The 25,904-nt window shown below is 43.4% G+C and overlaps 2 protein-coding genes across 4 annotated transcripts; one reads left to right on the forward strand and one right to left on the reverse strand.

The window, feature by feature from the left end:
• Positions 1 to 2,152: 2,152 nt before the first annotated feature.
• NFS1 (NFS1 cysteine desulfurase) lies at positions 2,153 to 24,095 on the reverse strand. Of its 3 annotated transcripts, none has more exons than XM_077872951.1 (13): positions 23,948 to 24,095; positions 22,790 to 22,899; positions 21,738 to 21,854; positions 19,015 to 19,098; positions 15,329 to 15,481; positions 12,345 to 12,438; positions 11,508 to 11,642; positions 8,076 to 8,233; positions 7,098 to 7,203; positions 6,937 to 7,018; positions 6,186 to 6,269; positions 5,708 to 5,797; positions 2,153 to 2,836 (listed from the first exon to the last, which is right to left on the reverse strand). In XM_077872951.1, the coding sequence occupies exons 2-13, from the start codon at positions 22,814 to 22,816 to the stop codon at positions 2,773 to 2,775; spliced, it is 1,194 nt and encodes a 397-aa protein (XP_077729077.1). In that variant the 5' UTR covers positions 22,817 to 22,899; positions 23,948 to 24,095; the 3' UTR covers positions 2,153 to 2,772. The 3 variants fall into 3 exon arrangements, with proteins under 3 accessions (XP_077729077.1, XP_077729075.1, XP_077729076.1); XM_077872949.1 differs by lacking the exon at positions 23,948 to 24,095 and adding an exon at positions 23,517 to 23,689; XM_077872950.1 differs by lacking the exons at positions 15,329 to 15,481; positions 23,948 to 24,095 and adding an exon at positions 23,517 to 23,690.
• ROMO1 (reactive oxygen species modulator 1) lies at positions 23,625 to 25,300 on the forward strand. The gene is made up of 3 exons (XM_077872952.1): positions 23,625 to 23,779; positions 23,963 to 24,093; positions 25,111 to 25,300. Exons 2-3 carry the CDS (start codon positions 23,963 to 23,965, stop codon positions 25,217 to 25,219), a joined length of 240 nt encoding a protein of 79 aa, XP_077729078.1. The 5' UTR covers positions 23,625 to 23,779; the 3' UTR covers positions 25,220 to 25,300.
• Positions 25,301 to 25,904: the final 604 nt, after the last annotated feature.

Raw genomic sequence — 25,904 nt, forward strand, 5'->3', positions numbered from 1 at the left:
TCTTTGTCGGTATACTATAGTGTTTTGAAACAAAACCTACTAAATGCAACTGGAAACAACAACAATCCAGGTTGTTTCCTGGATTCACTCCTGGAATAGAAAATGGTCATTAGGGCAGCCCGGGTGGCTCAGCGTTTAGCACCACCTTGGGTCCAGGGTCTGATCCTGGAGACCCGGGATCGAGTCCCACGTCAGGCTCCCTGCATGGAGCCTGCTTCTCCCTCTCCCTCTGCCTGTGTCTGTGCCTTCTCTCTCTCTGTCTCATGAATAAATAAATAAAATCTTAAAAAAAAAAGGGCATTAATGAGAAAACTGGTGAAATTTGAATAAAATCTGGAGTTTAGTTAATAGTAACATATAGATGTTAATCTCTTAGTTTTGACACAAAAGTTTTATATTAGATGTTAGAATTAGAGGAAACTGGGTGATGGGCATCTAATTCTGTACTGTCTTTGAAACTTTCTCTAACTCTAATATTAGGGCAGCCCGGGCGGCTCAGTGGTTTAGCGCCGCCTTCAGCCTAGGGCCTGATCCTGAAGACCCGGGATCGAGTCCCACGTCGGGCTCCCTGCATGGAGCCTGCTTTTCCCTCTGCCTGTGTCTCTGCCTCTCTCTCTCCCTCTGTCTCTCATGAATAAATAAATACAATCTTTTAAAAATAAATAAATAAATCTAATATTACTCAAGGGGCGCCTGGGTGGCTCAGTAGGTTAAGCATCTGCCTTCGGCTCAAGTCATGATCTCAGGGTCCTGGGATTGAGCCCTGCATGAGACATTACACTCAGCAGCGAGTCTGTTTCTCCCTTTCTCTCTCCTTCTGTGATGTCTCTTGTTCTCAGTCTCTTTCAAATAAAGTTTTTAAAAATATATAGTAATTCAAAATAAAAAATTTGTTTAAAAACCTCCTCCCCGGGGATCCCTGGGTGGCACAGCGGTTTGGCGCCTGCCTTTGGCCCAGGGCGTGATCCTGGAGACCCAGGATCGAATCCCACATCGGGCTCTCGGTGCATGGAGCCTGCTTCTCCCTCTGCCTGTGTCTCTGCCTCTCTCTCTCTCTCTCTGACTATCATAAATAAATAAAAATTAAAAAAAAAAAAAAAAAACCTCCTCCCCATATATATACATTTACCTCCTATCCATATACATTTACCATACTTTGAGCTAGTAGCTCTCATACTTTTTTGACCATCATTTGCAACCAAGTATACACATTCAAATATATAATCAAAATAAAATACTTAAGGGGTACATGGCCCTTAAGTTGGTGGAACATGTGCCCCTTGATCTCAGGGTTGTAGGCCGGAGCCCCACATGGGTGTAGATTACTTAAAAATAAATAAATAAGAGGCACCTGGGTGACTCAGTCGGTTAAGTGTCTGCCTTCAACTCAGGTCATGATCCCAGGGTCCTAGGATTGAATCCAGCATCGGGCTCCCTGCTCAGCCAGGAGTCTGCTTCTCCCTCTGCCCTTCCCCCGTGCTCATGATCTCTCTCTCAGATAAAATCTTTTTAAAAAATTTAACAAAACAAACAAACAAACAAACAAAAAAACAAAATAAAATACTCAAAAATGTGTGATGTACTCCAATTTATTTTTTCTCTTGCTTTTTAAAATTTCTGGTAACTATCCACTTACAGTGTCAGACTCACAAATGGAGAAACTACTCTAGCTACATTAGCCTGTTGGTTTCTCAAACATATCAGGCCTTTTACTCTTCCAGCTCCTTTTCATTCCTCATTCATCTCTAGCTCTTTCCCTGACTGGAAATCGTGTTCTTGCTTACATAACACCTGCTTTAAAAAGCTTTCCTAGTATATCTAGCATAGTAGTTTCTAATATTTCCTCTTATCATTGTATTTCTTCTGTAGCACTCATCACAATCTATAATAGCTTTGTTTACTTCTTATTTTCCATCTCTCTACTAGAATGAAAGCTCATTGAGGACAGAGTCCTTTTGGTCCCATTAGTCAATATATTCATAATACCCAGAATAATATTAGGTTCCTGAAAGGTACTCAAATAGTTGTCAAATGAAGGGATATGCAAGCAGACTGAGTCATCTACTGGAATCAAGTGGGGTGGTAGTTTGCTCCTGATTTCCAAGTACAGGTTGGAATTCTCCCTGAGACTTTCATAAAGTCACAAATTAAATAAAGGAAGGTGATTTTATTTCTCTTATCTGCAAATTAATATTTTTTTAAAAAGAAACATAAATTATTAGAATAATGGGTGGGGTTATATAGATATTTCTAGCTCCATTAGGTCAAAAAAAATATAAAGGGACAAGAACAGGAGACAAGGCTTCTAAGAAACTTGCTGTCAGTCTACAATGAACACGAAGAGGTGGGCTTTGGAGCCAAAAAAGAAATTAAATAGCAGTTGATTATGCTTGCTCCTGAAGGAGTCATTCTTGCTGTGCAGTAGTAAGCAACAATTCAAATGTCCACATAGAGAACTGAGGTCTCTGAACAAAGAACCATCTTCCAGTTCCTCTGGCTCTCCCCACCAAGAACATCCATTCACCATAAGACCAAAGAAGTACTCCTGGAGAGAAACATGAGTGTTCCCCCACCAAAGGAGCTGAGGCTAGAGGAAAGATAGTTTTCTTATATTTCTGTCTTGGGCTGATAGTAGTTGATGCTGAAGTCAACTGGACTACACCAATTCTGGTCTGATATGAAGCATCCACTGGGTATAATAAGATACCCAGATGTGCATGAGCTGGTGAAGTAGGAGAAGCCAGGACAGCACAAAGTCAGAGGCCCACTCCTCTAGTGTTGGGTCCACTTGATGCTTTTGAGGTCAATGCCATCCTGCACCATCTCCCAGAGAGGGCTGCCAAAGAAAAGAGACATTGGGTGAGTAAGGGCTTAGATAGGAAACAGCTGACATTGGTCTCTGATCCCTGAGCCCTGACTTAACTCTATCCGTTCTTGTCTCTCCACTTTCTTGCCCTGACAAACCCCAACATAGTGGTTAACAAGTCCTTCCCAGCTCTCTTTAAATTCTTGTCAGCTCCAGCCTCTCCATAGCTGCCAAAAAACAATAACTGAGTACCACAGGTTCAGCTCCAGTGGGGCCAAGTCAGTGGCATCAGGTTGCGGTCATGTTCAAGAAGCTCTCATCCCATTCATGAGATACTATGGAAACAGTTTCCTTAGTGGAACCAAGACCCCTGGAACCTATGTAAGCATCAAGTTTCTGCCTCTCTACTCATCCCCACCCAAATAGACAACTTTTCAACACTTTTTTCTAGGTTTTTCTCTACTTCTCAGGGCTAGAGCTTAGCCCTAAATTACCAAGATATGTAGCATGCTTAACCAATTCCTACCAGCTTCATCACCCCAGAGTTGGACTGTGCTTCCAACATCCCTGGTTCCAATTCAAAAGTATCTCTTGCATCTTAGATCTGAGCATTTCATCTTACACAGAACTGCTGCTGATAAATCTCGGCTAAGCTCTAATTCCCTTCAGCTTGAATGCCTTGCATAATATTCCCAGACCAGATATTACTTCAAGGTGTTATGACTGTAGGATTCCGGTTTGGAGTTCCCAGTTAATTTTCTTCTACCCAATTTCACTCTTTTCTTGGCTTATCCCTCTCCTTTATGCCATGCATTCCCAGCATGCCTTTCTATGTATGACCTTTAACGTGGCTCCTTAAAGTTAGCGATCTCCTTATCCTTTCTCTTTAGAAGTCACTTACTGTCATAGACTCACAAACTAAAGCTTTAGCCAGGGGCTAGTAAGACCATGCTGAATTCAGTTTGTAAAGGTCAGAAGAAACAGGTTGAAGATGCTGAAGCCAGAGGAATCTTGAGCCTTAGAAAACTAAGCAAGCTGTAGATATTTCAGCAATACAACTAGACTCTGGGAGGGAAAGTCCAGAGCCCAGAGAGACCTAAGAAAGTTCATAAAGGGAATAAGGGTATATACTTAAATTTCCTCACTCTCAATAACTAGACCAAGAGAATCCTGAAAGTTGAATTTAACCAGAATGGAGCCAGACTCTGAAAAAATTCAGAGGCTTCAATGTCCCTAGGAAGAAGTGGAGCTCTATGGCTACTAAGGGAAGCCCTGGTGGCAGCTGGCTGACAAAGCATCTCTTGACCTTGCTTATAAAGCATCTTTACAAAGAATACTCTGAGTAGTAGTTCTTAACATTTTGAGAATTTGTGTTTTTATTTTAGGTTTTAAGATTTTATTTATCTGACAGAGAGGGCACGAGAGAGCACAAGCAAGGGGAACAAAAGAGCAAGAGGGAGAAGCACACTCTTCATTGAGCAGGGAACCCAGTTCGAGGCTTGATCCCAGAACCCTGGGATCATGTCCTGAGCTGAAGCAGATGTTTAACTGACTTAGCCACTGAGGCACCCCAAACTTTTGAGAATTTAAAGAAAACTATGAAACTTTTTTTTAAGAAGAAATTTCTATTTTTTAAAATTTTTTAAAGATTTTATTTATTTATTCATGAGAGACACACACAGAGAGAGGCAGAGACACAGGTAGAGGGAGGAGCATGCTCCTCATAGGGAGCCCGCTATGAGACTCAATCCCAGGACCCGAGGATCATGGCCTGAGCCAAAGGCAGCTGCTCAACCACTGAGCTACCCAGGCATCTCAAGAATTCCTATCTAAGGGCAGCCTGGGTGGTTCAGCGGTTTAGTGCCGCCTTTAGCCCCGGGCATGATCCTGGAGACCCGGGATCGAGTCCCACGTTGGGCTCCCTGCATGGAGCCTGCTTCTCCCTCTGCCTGTGTCTCTGCCTCTCTCTCTCTCTCTCTCTCATGAATGAATAAATAAATAAATAAATAAATAAATAAATAAATAAATAATAAGTTGGAAAAAAAAAAAAGAATTCCTATCTTAAAGGGAGTTTTTTTTCTATGTAGTCTACAAATCACTAACTTTGTATTGATATTAATACTATCATAATGAAAAACGTCTGATTTTATATAGTTATTTAGTTTTTAAAAACACTTTGTCGGAAAAAAAAAAAAAAACACTTTGTCGGGCAGCCCAGGTGGCTCAACAGTTTAGCACCTGCCTTCAGCCCAGGGCATGATCCTGGAGTCCTGGGATCGAGTCCCACGTCGGGCTCCCTGCATGGAGCCTGCTTCTCCCTCTGCCTCTCTCTCTCTCTCTCTCTCTCTGTTTCTCATGAATAAATAAATAAAATTAAAAAATAAAATAAGGGATCCCTGGGTGGCGCAGCGGTTTAGCGCCTGCCTTTGGCCCAGGGCACGATCCTGGAGACCCGGGATCAAGTCCCACGTCGGGCTCCCGGTACATGGAGCCTGCTTCTCCCTCTGCCTGTGTCTCTGCCTCTCTCTCTCTCTCTCTCTCTCTCTGTGACTATAATAAATAAATAAAAATTAAAAAAAAGAATAAAATAATACTTTGTCATATTCTGAAAACAAGTAGCCAAGAAGATCCACTATCTTGCTTTGTGGAACTTTTTTTTTTTTTTTTTTTTTAAAGTAAGTTCTATGCCCTATGTGGGGCTTGAACTCACAATCTCAAGATCAAGAATCACATGCTCTACTGACTGAGACAACCAGGGGCCCCAACTTTGTGGAATTTCTAAATCCTAAAATCCAGTATTCTCAAAAGCTGGTTTTAGGCAGTATAAACATAAAGCCTGAGGACAAGAGAGGAGCCAGCACTACAATTTCTTCCAAAGGGTGTCTGGTGCATAGTGCATACCTCATTTCTCGAAGACGCTTCACATGGTGAATGCACTTCTCCACTGTGTAGTCCACTTCCTCCTCTGTAGTGAAACGGCCAATGCCAAACCTGAAAAAAGGCACAAGAGAAGAGCTCTGCATTTGAACTCTAGCACCAAGGAAATTCATTCAGCAAATACTCAACAAGGATCTACTCTACAAAAGTCACAGAAAGAACATGGCTAGAGTTTCTCAGGACACGGGTCTGTGGATCAGCCACATTAGAATCACCAGAGAAGTTTCTTATTCCTCCTCCAGTCCTAGTCAATCAGAATTTCTGAGTGTGGGACTCAGAAATCTTCACAAACTTCCCAAGTGATATTCAATGAAGTCTGAGAACTGCTGCTCTAGAAACTTCCAAGAAAAATCAAAAAGGGATAAGGAAAACAAGTCTGAAGAGGAGATGAATAATACCAAAGAGGATGCTTTTCATAAACGTTGTAGTTCAACTGACTGACCTGATAGAAGAATGAGCTAAATCCTCATCAGTGCCAATTGCTCGAAGGACATAAGAGGGCTCCAGGGATGCAGAGGTGCAGGCACTGAAGAGAAACACAAGGATCCTTGCTCAGTTCATCATCAACATCTGCTTTTAGCCACAAACCCCTGGTCTTCCTCCCATCCTCAGGTCCCTGAAGTCATTACTTGGAAATAAAAGAGATATTCTAATTTGGTAGAGCTAAAGAGCCCAGAGCTGTCTACATTTTCTGGAATATGAACCTAGCTCCTCTGGTCCTTATGGAGGATATCGTCCTTGAGCAAGGACACTACCAAAGCATGACGGAACACTATACCACATGAGCTGAGTCTGACAACCAGAAGCAGTGGAGAACCAAGTGCTCACTCCCCTATGATTGAATACACCATCAGTACCAGCCTAGATGGCAGCTAAACCCTTGGTGGCCTTTGGAGCATCCTTTAATTCTGGGGGTCTGCAACAGAACTGCTAGTATAACACTAGAACAGATGCATGCATGCATCTCTTAAGGCCATAAAAGGCACAAAATTCTACCCAGGAAGCCCTCTTAAGGTGGCTAACTTCAGCCAGAGCCAAGCCAGCTAAAAACTCAATACTTACAAAATGACCTTTATACTTAGCCAAGAGCTCTTCTGTCACTTCCACACTTAGGAAGCTTAATAATGTTATGCCACTTAAGAGGCCAGGCTAATGAGTCCTGCCACAGTTCCTGTCTATGCAGTTCAACTCACCTCCCTGAGGATAAGGCGACATCCTTGAGAGCCATCAGCAGACTCTCCCCTTCCACATATGCAAAAGAGAGGTTGATACAGCCTGCAAAGAGAATCACTATGAAAGAAGTTTCAAAGTCTCAGACTCCTCCAGAATGGGGATAGAAAAGGCATGTCCATACCTGGGTAATGGTGCTCAGGGTCCCCATTCATCACCACATCTGGAAGGCTCTTCATTATCTTTTGTGTCAGCCGATCTGCTAACTTTGAGATCCGCTTATGGTCGTACTGAGGAGCAGGCAAGGGAGGACTAAGCATAGTGACCATTAACAGCTCAGAAACATACAAGATGAGGATCCCTATTCCTGTGTCCAGAAGTGACTGTGCATCAGACCCACTTATCATCCTGTATTACAGTGGGGAGACCACTGTATCCCCAGCACTAAGCACAGCACCTGGCATGCAAAGGTGCTCAATAACTGGACACATGGTTCCAATACGCTGGAAATAAATGAACCAATACCTACTGAATGGACCTAGATTTTGAAGCCCATTATATCTCCCTCAGAATAAGATGCCAGAAGCACTGGGACAAGGATGGGTTTCCTAAACCTCCTCTTCCAGCAAAGGTCTGATTCATTCATTTGTGCTAAGAAACTTCTAATAGGGCAGCCCCGGTGGCTCAGTGGTTTAGCGTTGCCTTTGGTACAGGGCCTGATCCTGGAGACCCAGGATCGAGTCCCATGTCAGGCTCCCTGCATGGAGACTGCTTCTCCCTCTGCCTGTTTCTCTGCCTCTCCCTCCCTCCCTCCCTCCCTCCCTCCCTCCCTCCCTCCCTCTCTCTCTGCGTCTCTCATGAATAAATAAATAAAATCTTAAAAAAAAAAAAAAAGAAACCTCTAATAGGGGATGCCCGGATGGCTCAGTGGTTGAGCATCTGCCTTTGGCTCAGGTCGTGATCCTGGAGTCCTGGGATCGAGTCCCACATTAGGCTCCCCACATGGGAACTGCTTCTCCCTCTGCCTGTGTCTCTGCCTCTCTCTCTCTCTGTGTCTCTCATGAATAAATAAATAAAATATTAAAAAAAAAAAAAAAGAAACCTCTAATAGTAGACCTAGCACTGGGGAAGAAGTTGAGGAAGGAAACTGCTCTCCCCATACCTCCATCTCTTGCTGTGCCACCTCACATGCGGCCCCCAGCCCAACCACCAAGGGCGTGGGCACTGTCCCAGACCGCATACCCCGCTCCTGCCCCCCTCCACTCTGCAGGGCCTCCACACGTACACGGGGCCGGCGGCGAATGTAGATGGCACCAACCCCTGGGAAACAAAATTTGTTACAATAGAGAAAAGATGAAAAATGCAGATGGAACAAATTATCACTTTTGGATGGGGTCAAAATAATCTTTCAACTTTTTGGTAAGCTTGAAAATTTCAAAATAAAAAGAAATGGAGGAAAAGGAGAAACAGCAGTAAAATCATAATATTTATAAAAATTATTTAACATTAGGAAGGTAAGTACTAGAAGGAGTAATGACCAAATGGTTTAAAGTAGCTCCCTATGGATGTCTGAAATGGCATCATGCAATGTATCATTATTCATAAGAGCAAAATACCAGAAAGAAGTCAGATATTCATCATCAGGGGACTGGGCAAATAAATTATGATACAGTCCACACAATGAAATACAAAGGTAGTGTATAAAAGAGAGAGGAAGGGGATCCCTGGGTGGCGCAGCGGTATGGCGCCTGCCTTTGGCCCAGGGCGCGATCCTGGAGACCTGGGATCGAATCCCACATCGGGCTCCCGGTTCCTGGAGCCTGCTTCTCCCTCTGCCTGTGTCTCTGCCTCTCTCTCTCTCTCTCTCTGTGTGTGTGTGACTATCATAAATAAATAAAAATTAAAAAAAAAAAAAAAAAAAGAGAGGAAGCTCCTTCTGTACTGCCACTGTAAAATCTCCAAGATACATTTTTAGAAAACTGATGAAATCTGAATAAAGTTTGTACTTTACTTAAAAAAAATACACAGGACACCTGGGTGGCTCAGCGGTTAAGCATCTGCCTTTGGCTCAGGGAATGATCCCAGAGTCCTGGGATTGATTCCTACATCAAGCTCCCTGCATGGAGTCTGTTTCTCCCTTTGCCTATGTCTCTGCTTCTCTGTTTCTCTTATGAATAAATACATAAAAAAATCTTTAAAAAATACATTATTAGATATAAAAAGGAAGATGCAGAACAACGAGTATACTATGCTATTTTTTGAGTAAAAACAGAGGGGGAAAGATGGGATATGCACTTGCAAATGCATAGAATAATTCTAGAAAAATATTCAAAAAATAGCCTTCCCAGAGGAGAACTACATGAATGGTAGATAGAGGTGAGAGACTTTCTGGCCTTGTACTTTTTTGTAGCTTTTAAATTTGGGGGAAAAAAAAATTTAAATACAAAAGTGGAGGATGCCTGGCAGGTTCAGTCAGTGGAACACAGGCCGTTGACCTCAGGGTTGTAAGTTTGAGCCATATGTTGAGTGTAGAGATTACATAAAAATAAAATCTTAAAAAAAAACAAAAACAAAAACAAAAAACCTTTGGGGAAAAAGCAAAGAAAGATCAGATTGTAATTAAAAATCAGCATAATCTCCCACAGTATATCAAAGCTTAAAAATGTATATAACCTGGGCGCCTGGGTGGCTCAGATGGTTACATGTCTGCCTTTGGTTCAGGTCATGATCCCAGGGTCCTAAGATCAAGTCCCGAATCAGGCTCCCTACTCAGCGGAGAGTCTGTGTCTCCCTCTCCGTTTGCCCCTCTCCCTGCTTGTGCTCTCTTCGTCTTTCGCTCTCTCTCAAATAAATAAAATATTTTAAAAAATACATATATAACTTAAGGGGCACCTACCTGGGTGGCTAAGTCAAATGAGTGTCTGGTTTCAGCTTGGGTCATGGTCTAGCAGTTGTGGGATCAAGCCCTGTGTGAGGCTCTGCACTCAGCAAGGAGTCTGTTGGAGATTATCTCCCTCTCCCCCTGCTCCTTCCTCTGCTTATATGCACGCTCTCTCTCTTTCTTTCAAATAAATAAATAAAATATTTTCAATAAATGTATATAACTTAAGGCTTGGCAAACCCACTTACAGGAATTTCATGCCAAAATATGAGCATGAATCTGCAAAGATATTCACAAAGCTGTCAAAGATTTTAAATAGAGTGGCCACTTGGTGAAGTTCATCTTTTTTCACATAGAACAACTGCTTAGACAGAGATTTATTACAAAGGATCTCAGTTTTGAAATAATTTATGTAACAAACTACACTTAATTAAGAAATATTTTATTTCCTTATCAAATTCAAGTATCCTCACTATGTGAATCTCTGCAGTTCCCAAGTTTAGAGAGCACATGCTCTGACCCCATGTCTGGACAGTGAAGGATACCATGTTATCTAAATCCACTGGGATCCTGATTTCAGAAAGCAGGAGTCTGGATAGTGAGATACTTATATACATTTAAATGTTAAAATAAATAAATAAATAAATAAATGTTGATCAGAGGGCAGCCCAGGTGGCTCAGTGGTTTAGCGCTGCCTTCAGCTCAGGGCCTCCTCATCCTGGAGACCTGGGATCGAGTCCCATGTCAGGCTCCCTGCATGGAGCCTGCCTCTCCCTCTGCCCATCTCTGTCTCTCTCTCTCTGTGTGTCTCTCATGAGTAAATAAATAAAATCTTTAAAAAAAAATAAAAATAAAAAAAATAAGTGTTGATCAGAGCTTCTGCTCAATTGGTTTTATCAAAATACATTTACCCACAATAAAAGCCAATAAAGGCAACATTAAAGATAGGAGTCCTACTGTGGTTTTTATAATAATAACTCATAGAAACACTCTATAACCTCTGGGAACCTTGAGAAGAAGACATTTTACATATTTCCAAGAGCTATCAGTTTTTTTCTCAGAATGTATAGCCCAATGACATACACTACAAACACAGAAAGTGTACCAACATTACCAACCCCCACAGGCCCTCCTCACCTCAGAGACAGAGAAATTTTATAGCTACTTCCATAAAAGATAAAAGACTGGAGAGAAAAGACAGAATTCTGGCTAGAAACATTCTGGGCCAACAGGACCATAGGGAACAAACAAATATCCTTGAGAGACTAATAGGAACATATTAAATCTAGGAATAAACGCCAAAAGATATAAAAGTCCAATCTTCCCCTGTGTTACAGAAAGACACAGGGAATGAAGGACTCAAAGAACATTGCTCTGAATATTATAGTGGGGCAGACAGGATAGATGGACTTATCTCGCTAAATTTGATATGACAAAACCCTTTGTTCCTCAACCAAATAAACCTCTACTTGCTTTCTAAGGATTTTCTAAAGAGGCAATGGAACAATGGACTGATATATACAGTTAACTGAAAGAGTCTACAAATAGGCAAGTGTATTCTTGGTTATTGCTAAAGGACACCTGCATTCTGCAAGACACTATGAATGTACAACTTCATCTGAGAGCAATGGCAGTCCCAAATAACTACAAGGAACATATGTCAAGGAGTTTACTGGGAGGTCTGAGAGAAAGAACTCTAGGAGGGGCTGGTACCTTTGGGACCATAGATTTTATGACCACTGATGCTCATGAGATCAATTTTCATGTCATTGACGTCAAGTGGGATTTTTCCAACAGCCTGGGCTGCATCGGTATGGAAATATACCTTTCTGGAACTGCAAATCTGCCCTGAGGAAACAACAGAGGGGAAGAATCATATCACAATGTTGGGAAGTCACCTGGCAGTGATCCCACAACATACCATGAGTTCTTTTTTTTTTTTCATACCATGAGTTCTAAGGCAAAACTGCATCTGTCATTACCCTCTAGCCATATAGTAAATAACTTCTCACTCTCTTTCTCTTAGTCTCTCTTTCCATCTCTCTCTCCCACTCTCTCTGTCATTCTCAGCTAGAGAAAATAAGGGCAAGTACAAATCACCAAATCAAAACATCCCTGATATCCTGATGCCTAAGACTCGTCTTACCTCCTTGACACAGGCCTTTCAATGTATCAGATTAACTTTTATATCCTTTGTAAAGGAAGCAAAGATTAGCAGATCTATTTGCTAATGTGCCTTAGGAGTTACAGGGTGAGTCTCTGGCTCTAAGTGAGCATAATAAAGAGATGTACTAAAGTGACAAAAGTTAAAGGGGAAGAGAAAAAAGAATGGTGTTTTGTTTTTGGCAGCAACTGCAGTTAAATAGAAAGGAACAGAAAGAATACTAGACCAGGATTCAAATACTGCTATACCATACACAATAGGTCTTTGAACAAGGAAGGACTCATGCTCTGAAATTCCCTTTCCCTTGACCTCCCTCCCAGACCATTCTTGTTCCTCAGATGGATCCCAGTGGTAGGCATACATCAGGGTCCACCCATGATACTCACCTATTTCTGCAATGGGCTGCTTCACTCCAATTTCGTTGTTCACAGTCATGACTGACACCAGGCTGGTATCTGGCTGGATGGCAGACTCTAGTTCCTAAGAGTATCAGGAGCAAGGAGACATAAAGTACCAACAAAGTCCTCCCTAACTCAGAATATAGGCAAGCTTAGTCTTGGAAAGGGGCCTTTCACTACCCACTTATCAGAATGGTTAAAACAAAAATAGCGCCAACATAAAATGCTGGCAAGGATTCGGAGAAATTGCATCACTTACTCACTTGGTTATTACCATTGGTCATAACGTAAAATGGCATAGCTATGCTGGAAAACAGTTTGCCACTTTTTGTTTCTTACCAAACTAAACATAAAATTACCTTGCGATCCAGTAATTGTACTGTTGTGCATTTATCTCAGGGAAATGAAAACAGATTCACACAAAAAACATACACATAAATTTTCATAGCAGCTTTCACCACAACAGCCAAAACCTAGAAACAACCCAGAGGTCGCTCATCAGGTGAATGGTTAAACTCTGGTACTTCCCACACATGGACTATGACTCAGCAACAGAAAGAACAAACTACTGAGACATGTAACAACCTAAATGAGTTGCCAAAGACTTATGCTAAGGAGAAAAACCAGTCCCAAAACGTTACACACTTTATCATTCCATTTATATAACATTATTGAAATAAAAAATTAAAGAAATGGAGATCAAATTAGTGGTTTTAAAAGAACAACAGGAAGCATCACTGTGGTGATGAAAGTAATGTGATGGTGGTGGTAATTACACAAACCTCTATGTGACAAGTGAGTTCAAGTAAAACTGGGGCAACGAAAACAAGACCGGCAGACTGTGTCAACATCAATACCCTGGCTGTGATATACTTCTGCAAGATGTTATCATGGGAAAACCTGGATAAAAGATACGTGAGATCTCTCTGTATGATTTCTCACAATCACATGTGAATTGACAATTATTTAAAAGTTTAATTAAAAAAAGAGGAGAATCTTTCCTATGTAAGGTTGTCAGAGTAAGCTGCAAACAACAAAGTAGCAAAAATCAAGGTTATTGGTGACAATACTGAGGCAGGGATCTCGTCTGACTAAAATATTTCTCTTAAAGGAATTATTAATCAGCCTCCCAACATCTTGCTTTCCTGGACACTGGTTTATAAAGGTGCTCACTGCCATGTTTCCCTTGCTTCTTGTTTGCTTCTTTCACAGCATTTATCCTAATTTGTAACTACTTCATTTACATGTTTGCCTATATGTTAACTGTCCCCTTTACTAGAATGTAACCTCTCAGGAGGCAGGAACTAAACTTGTCTTGTTCATCCTGCTATCCGTGGTGCCACACACTATGGCATAATACATACTATGAGGTGAAAGAATAGCACACGTTAAGCATTATGAGAAATAGAAGCCAGAAAAATACATGCTCCTAGTATTCAGGAGACTTAACCTGGTGGAGAGATAGACAAACATACGACAGAGGATAGTAGTAAAAAGCCATTAAGGAATTTAAGGAATTTAGAGAAAAAAAGATATTAATAGGGGTTGGGGCAGGGATGCCTGGGTGGTTCAGCAGTTGGGCACCTGCCTTCAGCTCAAGGCGTGATCCTGGAGTGCTGGGATAAGGTCCCATATTGGGCTCCCTGCATGGAGCCTGCTTCTCCCTCTGCCTATGTTTCTGCCTCTCATTCTGTATCTCATGAATAAATAAATAAAATCTTAAAAAAAAATAGGGGTTGGGGCAGCTAAAAAGATTTCAGCACAGAGCTGAACTTGAGCTAAGTGGGTAAAAGAGGGAGAGAATTAAGGAAAGTGCAAAGAGGAGAAGAAATCAGAGGTGAGGGGCTATGTGAGAAGAGACCCACAGCAGTATTGGTCAGGCCCAATCAGGGAGATATCAAGGCTCTGTGGCTGAAGTGGAGAGTTTTACGAAGGGCCACAGTGGTCAACAGAACTAAAACACTAGGTGACAACCACCATGTCTGTTCTGAGATCAGTATTACCCTGATATCAAAACCAAAAAAAGATATCACAAGGAAACTGCAGATCAGGATCTCTAATGACTAGAGATACAAAAATCCTTAACAAAATACTAGCAAACCAAATCCAGTAACCTATCAGTGAATGTATACACCATATAAAGAGGACAAAACCACATGACTACCTCAATAAACACAAAAAACCAACTACTAAACCAAAATGCTTTCATAATACCCCCCCCCCCCAAAAGAAATCAGACTTGGAGAACTTTCTCAATCTAATAAAGGACATTTATGCAAGAACAACTATGAAAAATCCACAGTTAACATCACACTTAAGGAGGAAAGCTTTCTTCCAGTATCAGGAACAAAATGAGGATGTCTGCTCTCATCACTTCTATTCAACTTTGTACTAGAAGTCTTTGCCAGGCAATTGGGCAAGAAAAAAATAAAAGGCATCCAACTTGGAAATGAAGTAAAACTCTCCCTACTGGTATATGACAGGGCTCTTCCCACAAACTGTATCTTAGGATTTGACTAGGGATGTTGGTATCCAAAATCTGATGGACAAGATGCATGAAATCACTACCGAAAATGTACATATAAGGATATGGGCTATAAAGGGAAATATTCTTCACAAAAACTACGCCTCCTCTTTAGAGAGAGGAGAAACATCAGTACAAGGGAAGAAGAGGCTAGAGCTTTGCCATGGTGAGTGTTGAGTCCCTGGCATCCTACACACACACAGCCAATGGCCCTCAGACAAACCAGGAAGCACTGACAAAGCTGAGAAACAACTCCTCCAGAGAAAAAGAAAATAGTCCACACACTGAAGGGGAACATATGCTCAGTTTCTCTCCCAGGCCTATTTCCCCAACCTTCCCCTCATCATTAGATCTAGTCCTTCAAGCTCCGGCTGAGGCTGATAACAGATTTACTGGCTGAAGCCAAGCTCCTCCTATTTTGCCCCCTCCTGTCAGTAGCCACTCCTACCTTCAGGTCGATGATGCCACTTTTCTTCACCGGGAGGTATGTGACCTGAAAGCCCTCAGCTTCCAGCGAACGGCAGGAGTCCAAGACACATTTGTGCTCTGTCTGAGTGGTGATCAAGTGCTTTTTCCGTGACCTATAGAACCTGGCCACCCCCTAGAAATTGGTGGTGGTGGAAGGAAGGAAGGGATACTCAGAGAGACAGCAAGGACTGCAATCCTTGAAAGAAAAAGTGGGAAAGAGTTGTATGCTCCAACATCAATTCTGTAACACCGGGCAGCGCAGGTGGCTCAGCGGTTTAGCGCCGCCTTCAGCCCAGGGCGTGAGCCTGGAGACCTGGGATTGAGTACCATGTCAGGCTCCCTGCATGGAGCCTGTTTCTCCCTCTGCCTGTGTCTCTGCTTCTCTCTCTCTCTGTGTCTCTCATGAAAAAATAAAAATGTTAAAAAAAAAAAAAATTCTGCGACACCAAGTATGTGTCCTACAATTCAACTTAATTCTGACACTAACTACCCTGAATTAGTAGAAATCCTGCAGATTAAGGGGCTCAGTCCCAAAAGCCTAAACCTACTTCAGATGTCAGCCACAAGGCCCAGGTGGGACAAGCCAGACTTCAGTACTTTTGCCCCACTGGCTACAAATTTAGGACTTCCCACAGCACCCTAAGGTTCAGTAATTCACCAGAATGACTCTCAGAACTTGCTGAAAGCACCACACTCTTACAGTTTTATTATAAAGGATATAATTCAGGAATAGCCAAATGGAAGAGGTGCATACGGCAAGGCCTGAGGAGGGGATGGGCACGAAGTTTCCATGCCCTGTCTTTGTGAATCCAGGCATGCCACCCGCCCAGTACATCCATGAGTTCGTCAACTTGGAAGATCCTCTGAGCCTTATTGTCCAGAGTTTTTATGGGGGTTTCATTATCAAGGCATGACTGATTAAATCACTGGCCACAGGACTGAACTCAATCTCTAGTTCCCCTCTCCTGCCCTGAGGGAAGTATGGCTGAAAGTTCCAACCCCCTAATCACATGCTTTGTTCTTCTGGAAAGGCCAGCCAGTCCCTTGCAACTAAGAGCCCACATGAGTCACTTCACTACCATAACTCAGGTATGGTCCAGAAAGGATTGTTATGAAACAAACAATTGTTATGTTGTATAAACAGGATTATTATGTAACAAAAGACATTTCTATCATTCAGGAAACCCCAAAGATTTTTGAGGCTCTGTGCCAAGAGATTTTTATATAAAAAAACATATTTTATGATACTACAGGTAGAAAATAGGGAACATGCCTATCCTTGCATCCCAGGAAAAAGCTTTTCTCTTTATTTCCACTTAATAATAAAACATGCAAATACGGTGACAACAATACCCAAAGCTGTCAGTATATAAGTGAAACTCAAACACTCATTCCCTGCTGATAGCAGTAATTATGCTACAATCTCTTCAGAAAATCATTTAGAAAAAAGAAAAGAAAGAAAGAAAATCATTTAGAAAGATGTCTTGGGGGATCCCTGGGTGGCGCAGCGGTTTGGCGCCTGCCTTTGGCCCAGGGCGTGATCCTGGAGACCCGGGATCGAATCCCACGTCGGGCTCCCGGTGCATGGAGCTTGCTTCTCCCTCTGCCTGTCTCTGCCTCTCTCTCCTTCTCTCTCTGTGACTATCATAAATAAATAAAAATTAAAAAAAAAAAAAAAAAAAAAAGAAAGATGTCTTGGGATCCCTGGGTGGCTCAGCAGTTTGGCTGCCCTGGAGGCTTCCATCTGATAGGGAGAGACACCACAATGCAGTGAATGCATGCAGAAACACAGCAATCAGTACTTCAAAATAGGAACATCTAAACAAACAGGAGGGGCACCTGGTTGGCTCAGTCATAGAGCACGCAACTTTTGGTCTTGGGATTATAAATTCAAGCTTCATGTTGGGTGTAGACATACTTGAAAATATAAAATCCTGGGGCTCCTGGGTGGCTTAGTTGATTAAGCATCCAACTCTTTTTTTTAAGATTTATTAATTTATTTGAGAGAGAGTGAGAGTACATAAGTGAGTAGGGGGGGAGGCAGAGGCAGATAGAGGAGAGAATCCTCAAGTTGACTCCCTGCTGAGTGGGGAGCCAATACAGGGTTTGATCCCAGGATTGTGAGATCATGTCCTGAACGGAAATCAAGAAACAGTCACTTAAGTGACTGAGGACCGGGTGCCCCTCAGTTAAGCATCCAACTCTAGGGATCCCTGGGTGGCTCAACAGTTTAGTGCCTGCCTTTGGCCCAGGGCATGATCCTGGGGTCCCGGGATTGAGTCCCGCATAGGGCTCCCTGTGTGGAGTCTGCTTTTCCCTCTGCCTATGTCTCTGCCTCTCTCTCTGTGTGTGTGTGTCTCTCATGAATGAATAAATAAAATCTCTCTTTTTAAAAAAAAAAAAAAAGCATCCAGGGATCCCTGGGTGGCGCAGCGGTTTAGCGCCTGCCTTTGGCCCGGGGTGTGATCCTGGAGACCTGGGATCAGATCCCACATCGGGCTCCCTGCATGGAGCCTGCTTCTCCCTCTGCCTGTGTCTCTGCCTCTCTCTCTCTCTCTCTGTGACTATCATGAATAAATAAATAAAAACTTTAAAAATAAAAACAAACAAACATCCAACTCCTGATTTCGGCTCAGGTCATTATTTTAGGGTTGGGAGATTGAACTCCACATTGGGTTTCACGCTGGGCATGGAGCGTGCTTCAGTCACTCTCCCTCTCCTTCTTTTTTTTTTTTTTTTTTTTCTCCCTCTCCTTCTGCCCCTCTTCACTGTCCCTCACACATGCATGTTCTCTCTCTCTCTCTCTCTCAAATAAATAAATGTGTGTGTATATATATATATATACATATATATATATATATATATATGCACAAAATCTTTAACAAATTAAAAAAAAAATTTTAAAGGGATGCCTGGGCAGCACAATTGGCTAACTTTATAGACTCTTGGTTTCAGCTCCAATCATGATCTCAGAGTCATGGGATCGAGCTCCATGCTGGGCTCTATGCACCTAAAGATAGGAGCCACCCCTAAAATAAATAACTGATTTTTTAAAATAAATAAATCTTAAAAAAAGAAAGAAACAGGAGAAACTTGTAGCAAATAGATCTCATCAGAAAGAAAAGAGAAGGCTGAGAGGAAGGCAGCCCTGAAATCACATATAGAAGGGTGAAGGTGGTAACTAGAAGAGAAGCATGTCTAATTGCAAGTGGATTCTGGACTTCACTATAACTAGATCAAAAGGATGCGGAAGGGACACCTGGCTCGCTCAGCTGGTAATGTGTGACTCTTGATCTCAGGGTTGTGAGCTGGAGCCCCACACTGGGTGTAGAAATTATTTAAAAAGTATGGGGAAAAGGGTTGAGTCACCATTATCCACTCCCTAAAGTAGCTGCTGTCCAAAATACCAGTAGTTAATGGTCAAAGAGCCACCTTCTTCATGTCCAACTACCTCACTGAACTTAGTTCAACAGGAACAAAGACTTAAGATGGAGTAGATCTCAGAGGGTTGAAGGAAGCAATAAATCAGAAAGAGCCTATGTTTGCTTATGTCTTTTTTCACAATAGGGTCAGAGTGGGTAGCGGGGAAATATATACAGGAACCCAAATGATGGAAGGCCAACTCTCAAGTCAGGAAAGCCCAGATATGCCTTCTCATTTTCTTACCTTAATTGCTATGTTGTTAGATTCAGTAGCGCCACTAGTGAAAATGATCTCACGAGGATCAGCCCCAATCAGAGATGCTACTTGCTGCAAACCAAGAAACAGAGATAAATAATATCAGTTCTGCAGACAGCAATGCAACTGCAGACATAGCTAGGACAGAGCTCTGGTTCAAGAAAAGCTCCAGGTGATCCCTGGGTGGCTCAGCGGTTTAGCGCCACCTCTGGCTCAGGGCGTGATCCCGGCTCCCTGCATGGAGCCTGCTTCTCCCTCTGCCTGTGTCTCTGCCTCTCTCTCTCTCTCTCTCTCTCTCTCTCTCTGTGTCTCTCAAAATAAAATAAATAAAATAATAAAGTAAAGTAAAATAAAAAATAAAATAAATAATAAAATAAAATAAAATAAAATAAAATAAAATAAAATAAAATAAAAGCTCCACTGCATCCTATCAACAGCCCAAAAAGTTCTGTGCCCACTAGGGTCAGACAATATTTAGATTCAGTTCCATTCCAGATCCGAGGCTCTTTTCCTGCCTGATACAAAATAATAATAATAATAATAATAATAATAATAATAATAATAATGGTTATTTATTTAAAGATTTTTTTTTCTTTCTTAAAGATTTTATTTATTTATTTGAGAGAAAGTGAGAGCACAAGCAAGGAGAGGGGAAGATCTTAAAAAAAAAAAAAAAGGGATGCCTGGGTAGCTCAGCAGTTGAGCCTCTGCCTTTGGCTCAGGGCGTGATCCTGGAGTCCCAGGATCAAGTCCCACATCGGGCTCCTTGCATAGAGACTGCCTCTCGCTCTGCCTGTGTCTCTGCCTCTCTCTCTGTGTCTCTCATGAATAAATAAATAAAATATTTTTTTAAAAAGGTGGGGAGGGGCAGAGGGAAAGGGAGAAGCAGACTCCCCACTGAGCAGGACCCTGGGATCATGACCTGAGCAGAAGGCAGGAGCTTAACTGACTGAACCACGAAGGCTCCTCAAAGATTTTATTTTTATTTTATTATCTTTATTTTTATTTTAAGATTTTATTTTTTGGGATCCCTGGGTGGCGCAGCGGTTTGGCGCCTGCCTTCGGCCTAGGGCGCGATCCTGGAGACCCGGGATCGAATCCCACATTGGGCTCCCGGTGCATGGAGCCTGCTTCTCCCTCTGCCTGTGTCTCTGCCCCTCTCTCTCTCTCTCTCTGTGACTATCATAAATAAATAAAAAAAAAAAAATTTAAAAAAAAAAAAAAAAAAAAAAAAAGATTTTATTTTTAATATCCATACGCAGCACAGGGCTCAAACACTCCTGAGAACAAGAGTCAAATGCTCCACTGACTGAGCCAGTCAGGTGCCCCAATATTGGCTATTTATTTATTTATTATTTATGATCTATTTATTTATTTGAGAGAGAGTGATCATGTGTGAATGCATGGACACGAGCAGGGGGGAGGAGGAAGAGGGAGAGAGACTCTTAAGCAGACATCTTGGTGAGTGCGGCTAAGTGTGGAGCCCAACATGGAGCTCCATCTTATGACCCTGAGATCATGACAAGCCAAAATCAAGAATCAGATGCTCAGGGGGCGTCTGAGTAGCTCAGTTGGTTAAGCGGCTGCCTTTGGCTCAGGTCGTGATCCCGGGGTTCTGGGATCGAGCCCCATGTCTGGCTCCCTGCTCAGCAGAGTCTGCTTCTCCCTCTCCCTCCACCTCTCCCTATGCTTGTGCTCTCTCTCTCTCAAATAAATAAATAAAATCTTAAAAAAAAAAAAAAAAGAATCAGATGCTCAGGGCCAGCCTGGGTGGCTCAGCGGTTTAGTGCTGCCTTCAGCCCAGGGCCTGATCCTAGAGACCTGGGATCGAGTCCCACATTAGCTCCCTGCATGGAGCATGCTTTTCCCTCTGCCTGTGTCTCTGCCTCTCTCTTTTTCTCTGTGTCTCTCATGAATAAATAAATAAAATCTTAAAAAAAAAAAAAGAATCAGATGATCAACTGACTGAGCCACCCAGGCACCCCACAATATTGGCTTTTTAAAAAGCACTTATTGGGGATCCCTGGGTGGCGCAGCGGTTTAGCGCCTGCCTTTGGCCCAGGGCGTGATCCTGGAGACCTGGGATCGAATCCCACATCGGGCTCCCGGTGCATGGAGCCTGCTTCTCCCTCTGCCTGTGTCTCTGCCTCTCTCTCTCTCTGTGTGACTATCATGAATAAATAAATTAAAAAAAAAAAAAAAAGCACTTATTGAGGGGTGCCTGGTGGCTCAGTGGGTTAAGCATCTGAGTCCTGATTTCAGCTCAGGTCTTGATCTCAGGGTCATAAGTTCAAGCTCTGCATTGGGCTCCATGCTGGGTGTGGAATCTACTTGTGTGTGTGGGGGGAGCAACTTAAAATAAAAAGCCCTAATTGAGCTCTTGGTATGTATAAGCATTGTGTTAATAAAACACATCATCAGCAATATCTCATTGAATCCACAAAATGATCTTAAGGAGTAGGAACTATTACAATCTCCATTTTCAATGTGTGGAAATTGATATTCATAAAAACTAGGTAACATTCCAAAGGTCATTTAGTTAGGAAATGTAACAACCAATAAAATGCCTTCAGAGGGACTCCAAGGCCTGATCTCTAACCTCTTCCTGAAAGAGCCTCAAATCATGTCCACCTCCACCCAGAGCTATGAATGAAATGCCTCCCATAGTCCACCGAACCTGTCATCAGAACCTCCTATCCTTCTGTACTAACCTGGCGAGCATGTTCCATGGCTGCCTCACTCTCCCAGCCATAAGCATGTGTCCGGGAGTGTGGGTTTCCATAGTAGTTGACTAGGTAAGGGAGCATGGCATCAAGCACCCGAGGGTCCTGAGCACAAAAGAATAAATCAGTCTCCTTGAGTCCACAGATCACTCAGGCCCCACTCCATCCCCTCAGACCTGCCCAAACTGCCTCCACACACTCCCAACCCTTCAGACACCGCCTAGATTGTGCCTTAAACATTCTTCCATTCCCTCAGGTACTAAACAAATAGCAGCCCAATATACTCCCACTCTCGACCCATCGTTCTACCAGATTATCATCCTACCATCTCCTCAGGTAATCTACAAACATTGCCTGGTCCCGACAGCCGTTTCTACATCCTGCCAGGTGATGCGATCTACAAGGGCCAGGAGTGACAAGAGTCCACATGTTGATGAAATCTTCCATTAATATTGAAGTGCTTATCATGTGCCAAGTTCTGTATAAAGGGCTCCTTTACACCTTTTTTTTTTTTTTTTTTTTTTTTTTTTTTTTTTTTTTTTTTTTTTTTTTTTTTATTTATTTATGATAGTCACAGAGAGAGAGACAGAGACACAGGCAGAGGGAGAAGCAGGCTCCATGCACCGGGAGCCCGACGTGGGATTCGATCCTGGGTCTCCAGGATCGTGCCCTGGGCCAAAGGCAGGCGCTAAACCGCTGCGCCACCCAGGGATCCCTCCTTTACACCTTTTTAACCCTTTTAATACTTGCCCAAATTCACATAGTTAGTAAATAGCAATCCAGCTAATTCCAGAGCCTATGCTTTTATTCCTACTATAGTGCCTACACCGAAGTGATTTGATCAAGGTCAATAGCTAGTAAGTAGAACTGCTTCTAGTTTATTATAATTTAAACCTCCTGACTCCTGGCCCATTGCTTTTCCCAACACACACTTCACGATGACTCTCACTTCTGCAGGATCCAGTCATTTTGGTGCATTATCACTTCTGCATTGTAATTGTTATAAACAGCTTTGGGGAAATCTGCCCCTCCATCCTTACCAGAGGAGTTGTCGCTTGCACATCCATATACAGAGGTCGCAGCACTGACTCTGCCGGTGGAGCAGTGGCTGTATCTGAGGGAACAGCAGACTGGGGAGCATGGTCTACAACTGACAAAAAAAAAAAAAAAAAAAAAAAGGTATGGAAGGGCCAAGCGTGAGAGAACCTATGGACACAGGGTATCCAAGACAGCAGGAGGTGAAAGCTGGATGGGAGTGAGATGAGCTGAAAGGACGCAGGGGTTGAATCTCAACGGAAAAGCAAACAAAACATCAGATCAGAGAACTTAAGCAAACTGTAAAAGGAGGTTAGGGAGAGAGACCATGTTCTTGGAGGGGGATGTAGGGACAATATTCGAATTGCTTCGTTGGGAGCAGGGAGGGATAGGAAAGGGCAGCCATTCAGGACTGTGGAAACAGGGTAGGTAAGATCTCCCTCCAAGATTACTGGCTGGACGACTAGCATCTCTTAAAGTTGGCCGAGAGGTCTGAAGGCCGACGGAACTTGCAAGGCTCCGAAGGCCTGTGGGGCAGGATCTGAAGGCCAAGTCAACCGTTCTGAGGGTGGGCGTGAGGAAGTTTGAGGGGTGCAGCAGGAAGGCAGGGTCAGAGGGTCTGGGTTGCGCGCGCGGAAGAGGGAGGCTCTGTAATATTGAGGTGCACCGCCACGCGAAGGGAGAAGGTCCGCGCCTGCCGGGAGGCGGCGGCGAGCAGGACCCGGAGCGTACCGCGCAGGCGCAGCCCCCGAGTGGGCGCCTCGGACCTGGACCCCGGAGCTACCGGCACAGCCGCGGCCGCCCGCCTCCAAGCGGTTCGCAGCAGCATGGTCCCGCAGGCAGAGCCCCCCGCCCGAAGCGGCCGCAGTCCTCAGCTACGTGCTCCCGGAAGTTGTGCTCCGCGTCCCGGAAGCAATTGCTCGGGCCGCGGGCGCGCTCCGCCTCGCGTTCCGGGTGAGACGTAGTAGAACTGAGCGACCGAAGCCGCGAACGAGGTGAGGTGGGGGGCACCGCGGGGCGGGGACCCGAACGCTAAGAGGGTGATGGAGTTGGGCTACGCGCTTATTTTCCTCCCTGGACTTCCCCGAACCCTTAGATTCCCTCCCCACCCCGCCTCCTCCGGCCCCCGCCCGGGCTGGCGGCTAGGCCCATACTCCCCTAACCTTCGAACCCCGCAGATGCCGGTGGCCGTGGGGCCCTACGGACAGTCCCAACCGAGCTGCTTTGACCGCGTGAAGATGGGCTTTGTGATGGGTTGCGCAGTGGGCATGGCGGCCGGGGCGCTCTTCGGCACCTTTTCCTGTCTCAGGTGAGGGGGGTGGGCGGTGATCTCTGGGCGGGACTACCGGCCCTTCCTGCCCCGCGCCACTTGGCGGGCAGCCTGGATAGAGCCTACTTCGTTTCAATTTCCTCGCTATCCTTTAACGAGACTGATTCCCTACCCACCTTCAGTCTGGAAGGAAGGTTGGAAGCCTCGGCGCTTGAGAATATGAGTTCTGATTCAAACTGAAAGTCAGAAAATCTGACTCTTCACTCATTCTGTAACCTTAAAGCACGTTGGAGTCTGGGTTTCCTTAAGTGGAGAATGAGGTCAGTAAGGTAACATCTGCCTCATAGAGTTGTGAGGATTAAATCAGAGCCCACATACCACAGAATGTGGCACATATTAAGTGCTCAATAAATGGTTACTACTGTCGCTGCTGTTTTTATTTCCACTTGCACATAGTGAAACAGTTGTTGAGCAATTTTACTTACTGGAAACAGGATGTAGATACGCAGCAGATAAACTCAACACCCTAATGTCATTTTCACATGTAGTAGAGTTAATTCCCGTTTTTCCACATTGTAAATTATCATTTACTGAGCACTGACCAAGTGTGAATCACTATTCTAAGTGCTGCATGTGTTCTCACAACAATCCTGTGAATGTGATGGTCCCCATTTTATACTTAGCCCATTAATTGCAGAGCTGGTGCATGAACACAGGTCTGACTCCACGAATCGTTGCTTTAACACCAGGAAACCATCAGAAAGATAAATGTCTTTATTGGCGCATGTGTGTTCCATATATCCTGGAGGTAAAAGGGGAAAAACTAGTTCCTCTATGTTGCCTCCCACAAACTGAAGGCAGGTCATAGGATATTCTGATACCCCTAGAAATCTTGATGCATTTATTTCCTAGTCATTACCCCCCTTATCTGGGAAGAGATAATGTCTTGCCAGACTTCAAGTGTTTGATTTACCATGAAAAATTGGGAAAGGGCAGTTATGCCATTTCTTATATTTTTGTTCCCAGTTGGCCCATCTTGCTTTCCTCCTCTCTTAGGATCGGAATGCGGGGTCGGGAGCTGATGGGCGGCATCGGGAAAACCATGATGCAGAGTGGCGGCACATTTGGCACATTCATGGCCATCGGGATGGGCATCCGATGCTAATCTGGGCAGTGGTTGCCCATACACCTACCCTTTCCCATCAGTCCAGCTCATGTACTATAATAAAACAAAATTCTTTGAGTAGTCTGTGTTAAAGGAATTTCTTCTCACTTTGCACCTATATATACCCAGCTTACAGCATTGAATAAGCCAATGAGATTTGGTATCAGTTTCCAAATCCTCTGTTAATCCAAAATTAGGAAAATTTTCCATACCTGGAACTTTTCATAGATTCTAGTAAACTATCGTTATTCAACCCCTTAAGGTTGATGTTCTCACCATTTTAAAGGTTAACTAAGGGGCAGCTCCGGTGGCTCAGCGGTTTAGGGCTGCCTTCAGCCCAGGGCGTGATCGATATATGGGATCAAGTCCCACATTGGGCTCCCTGCATGGAACCTGCTTCTCCCTCCGCCTGTCTCTGCCTCTCTCCCCGTGTGTGTCTGTCATGAATGAATAAATAAAATCTTAAAAAAAAAAAAAAAAAAAAAAAACTTAGCCTACATTTCAAAGTTGCACTGCAAAAGTTAGTGTTAACCCACGTTAAGTCTCAATTCCAAAACTCTGTTCATCCAAAACTTGTTCAGATTTTGTGCAGAAATATCATCCACTGGCAAAAAAATCCAAACCATCCAACACAATGTAGCCTTAACTGCGTAAACCTCATAATTTTCTAACCCACCATCCATGA

The sequence above is a fragment of the Canis aureus genome, chromosome 26, assembly GCF_053574225.1.
Source record: "Canis aureus isolate CA01 chromosome 26, VMU_Caureus_v.1.0, whole genome shotgun sequence".
Taxonomy (NCBI): Eukaryota; Metazoa; Chordata; class Mammalia; order Carnivora; family Canidae; genus Canis; species Canis aureus.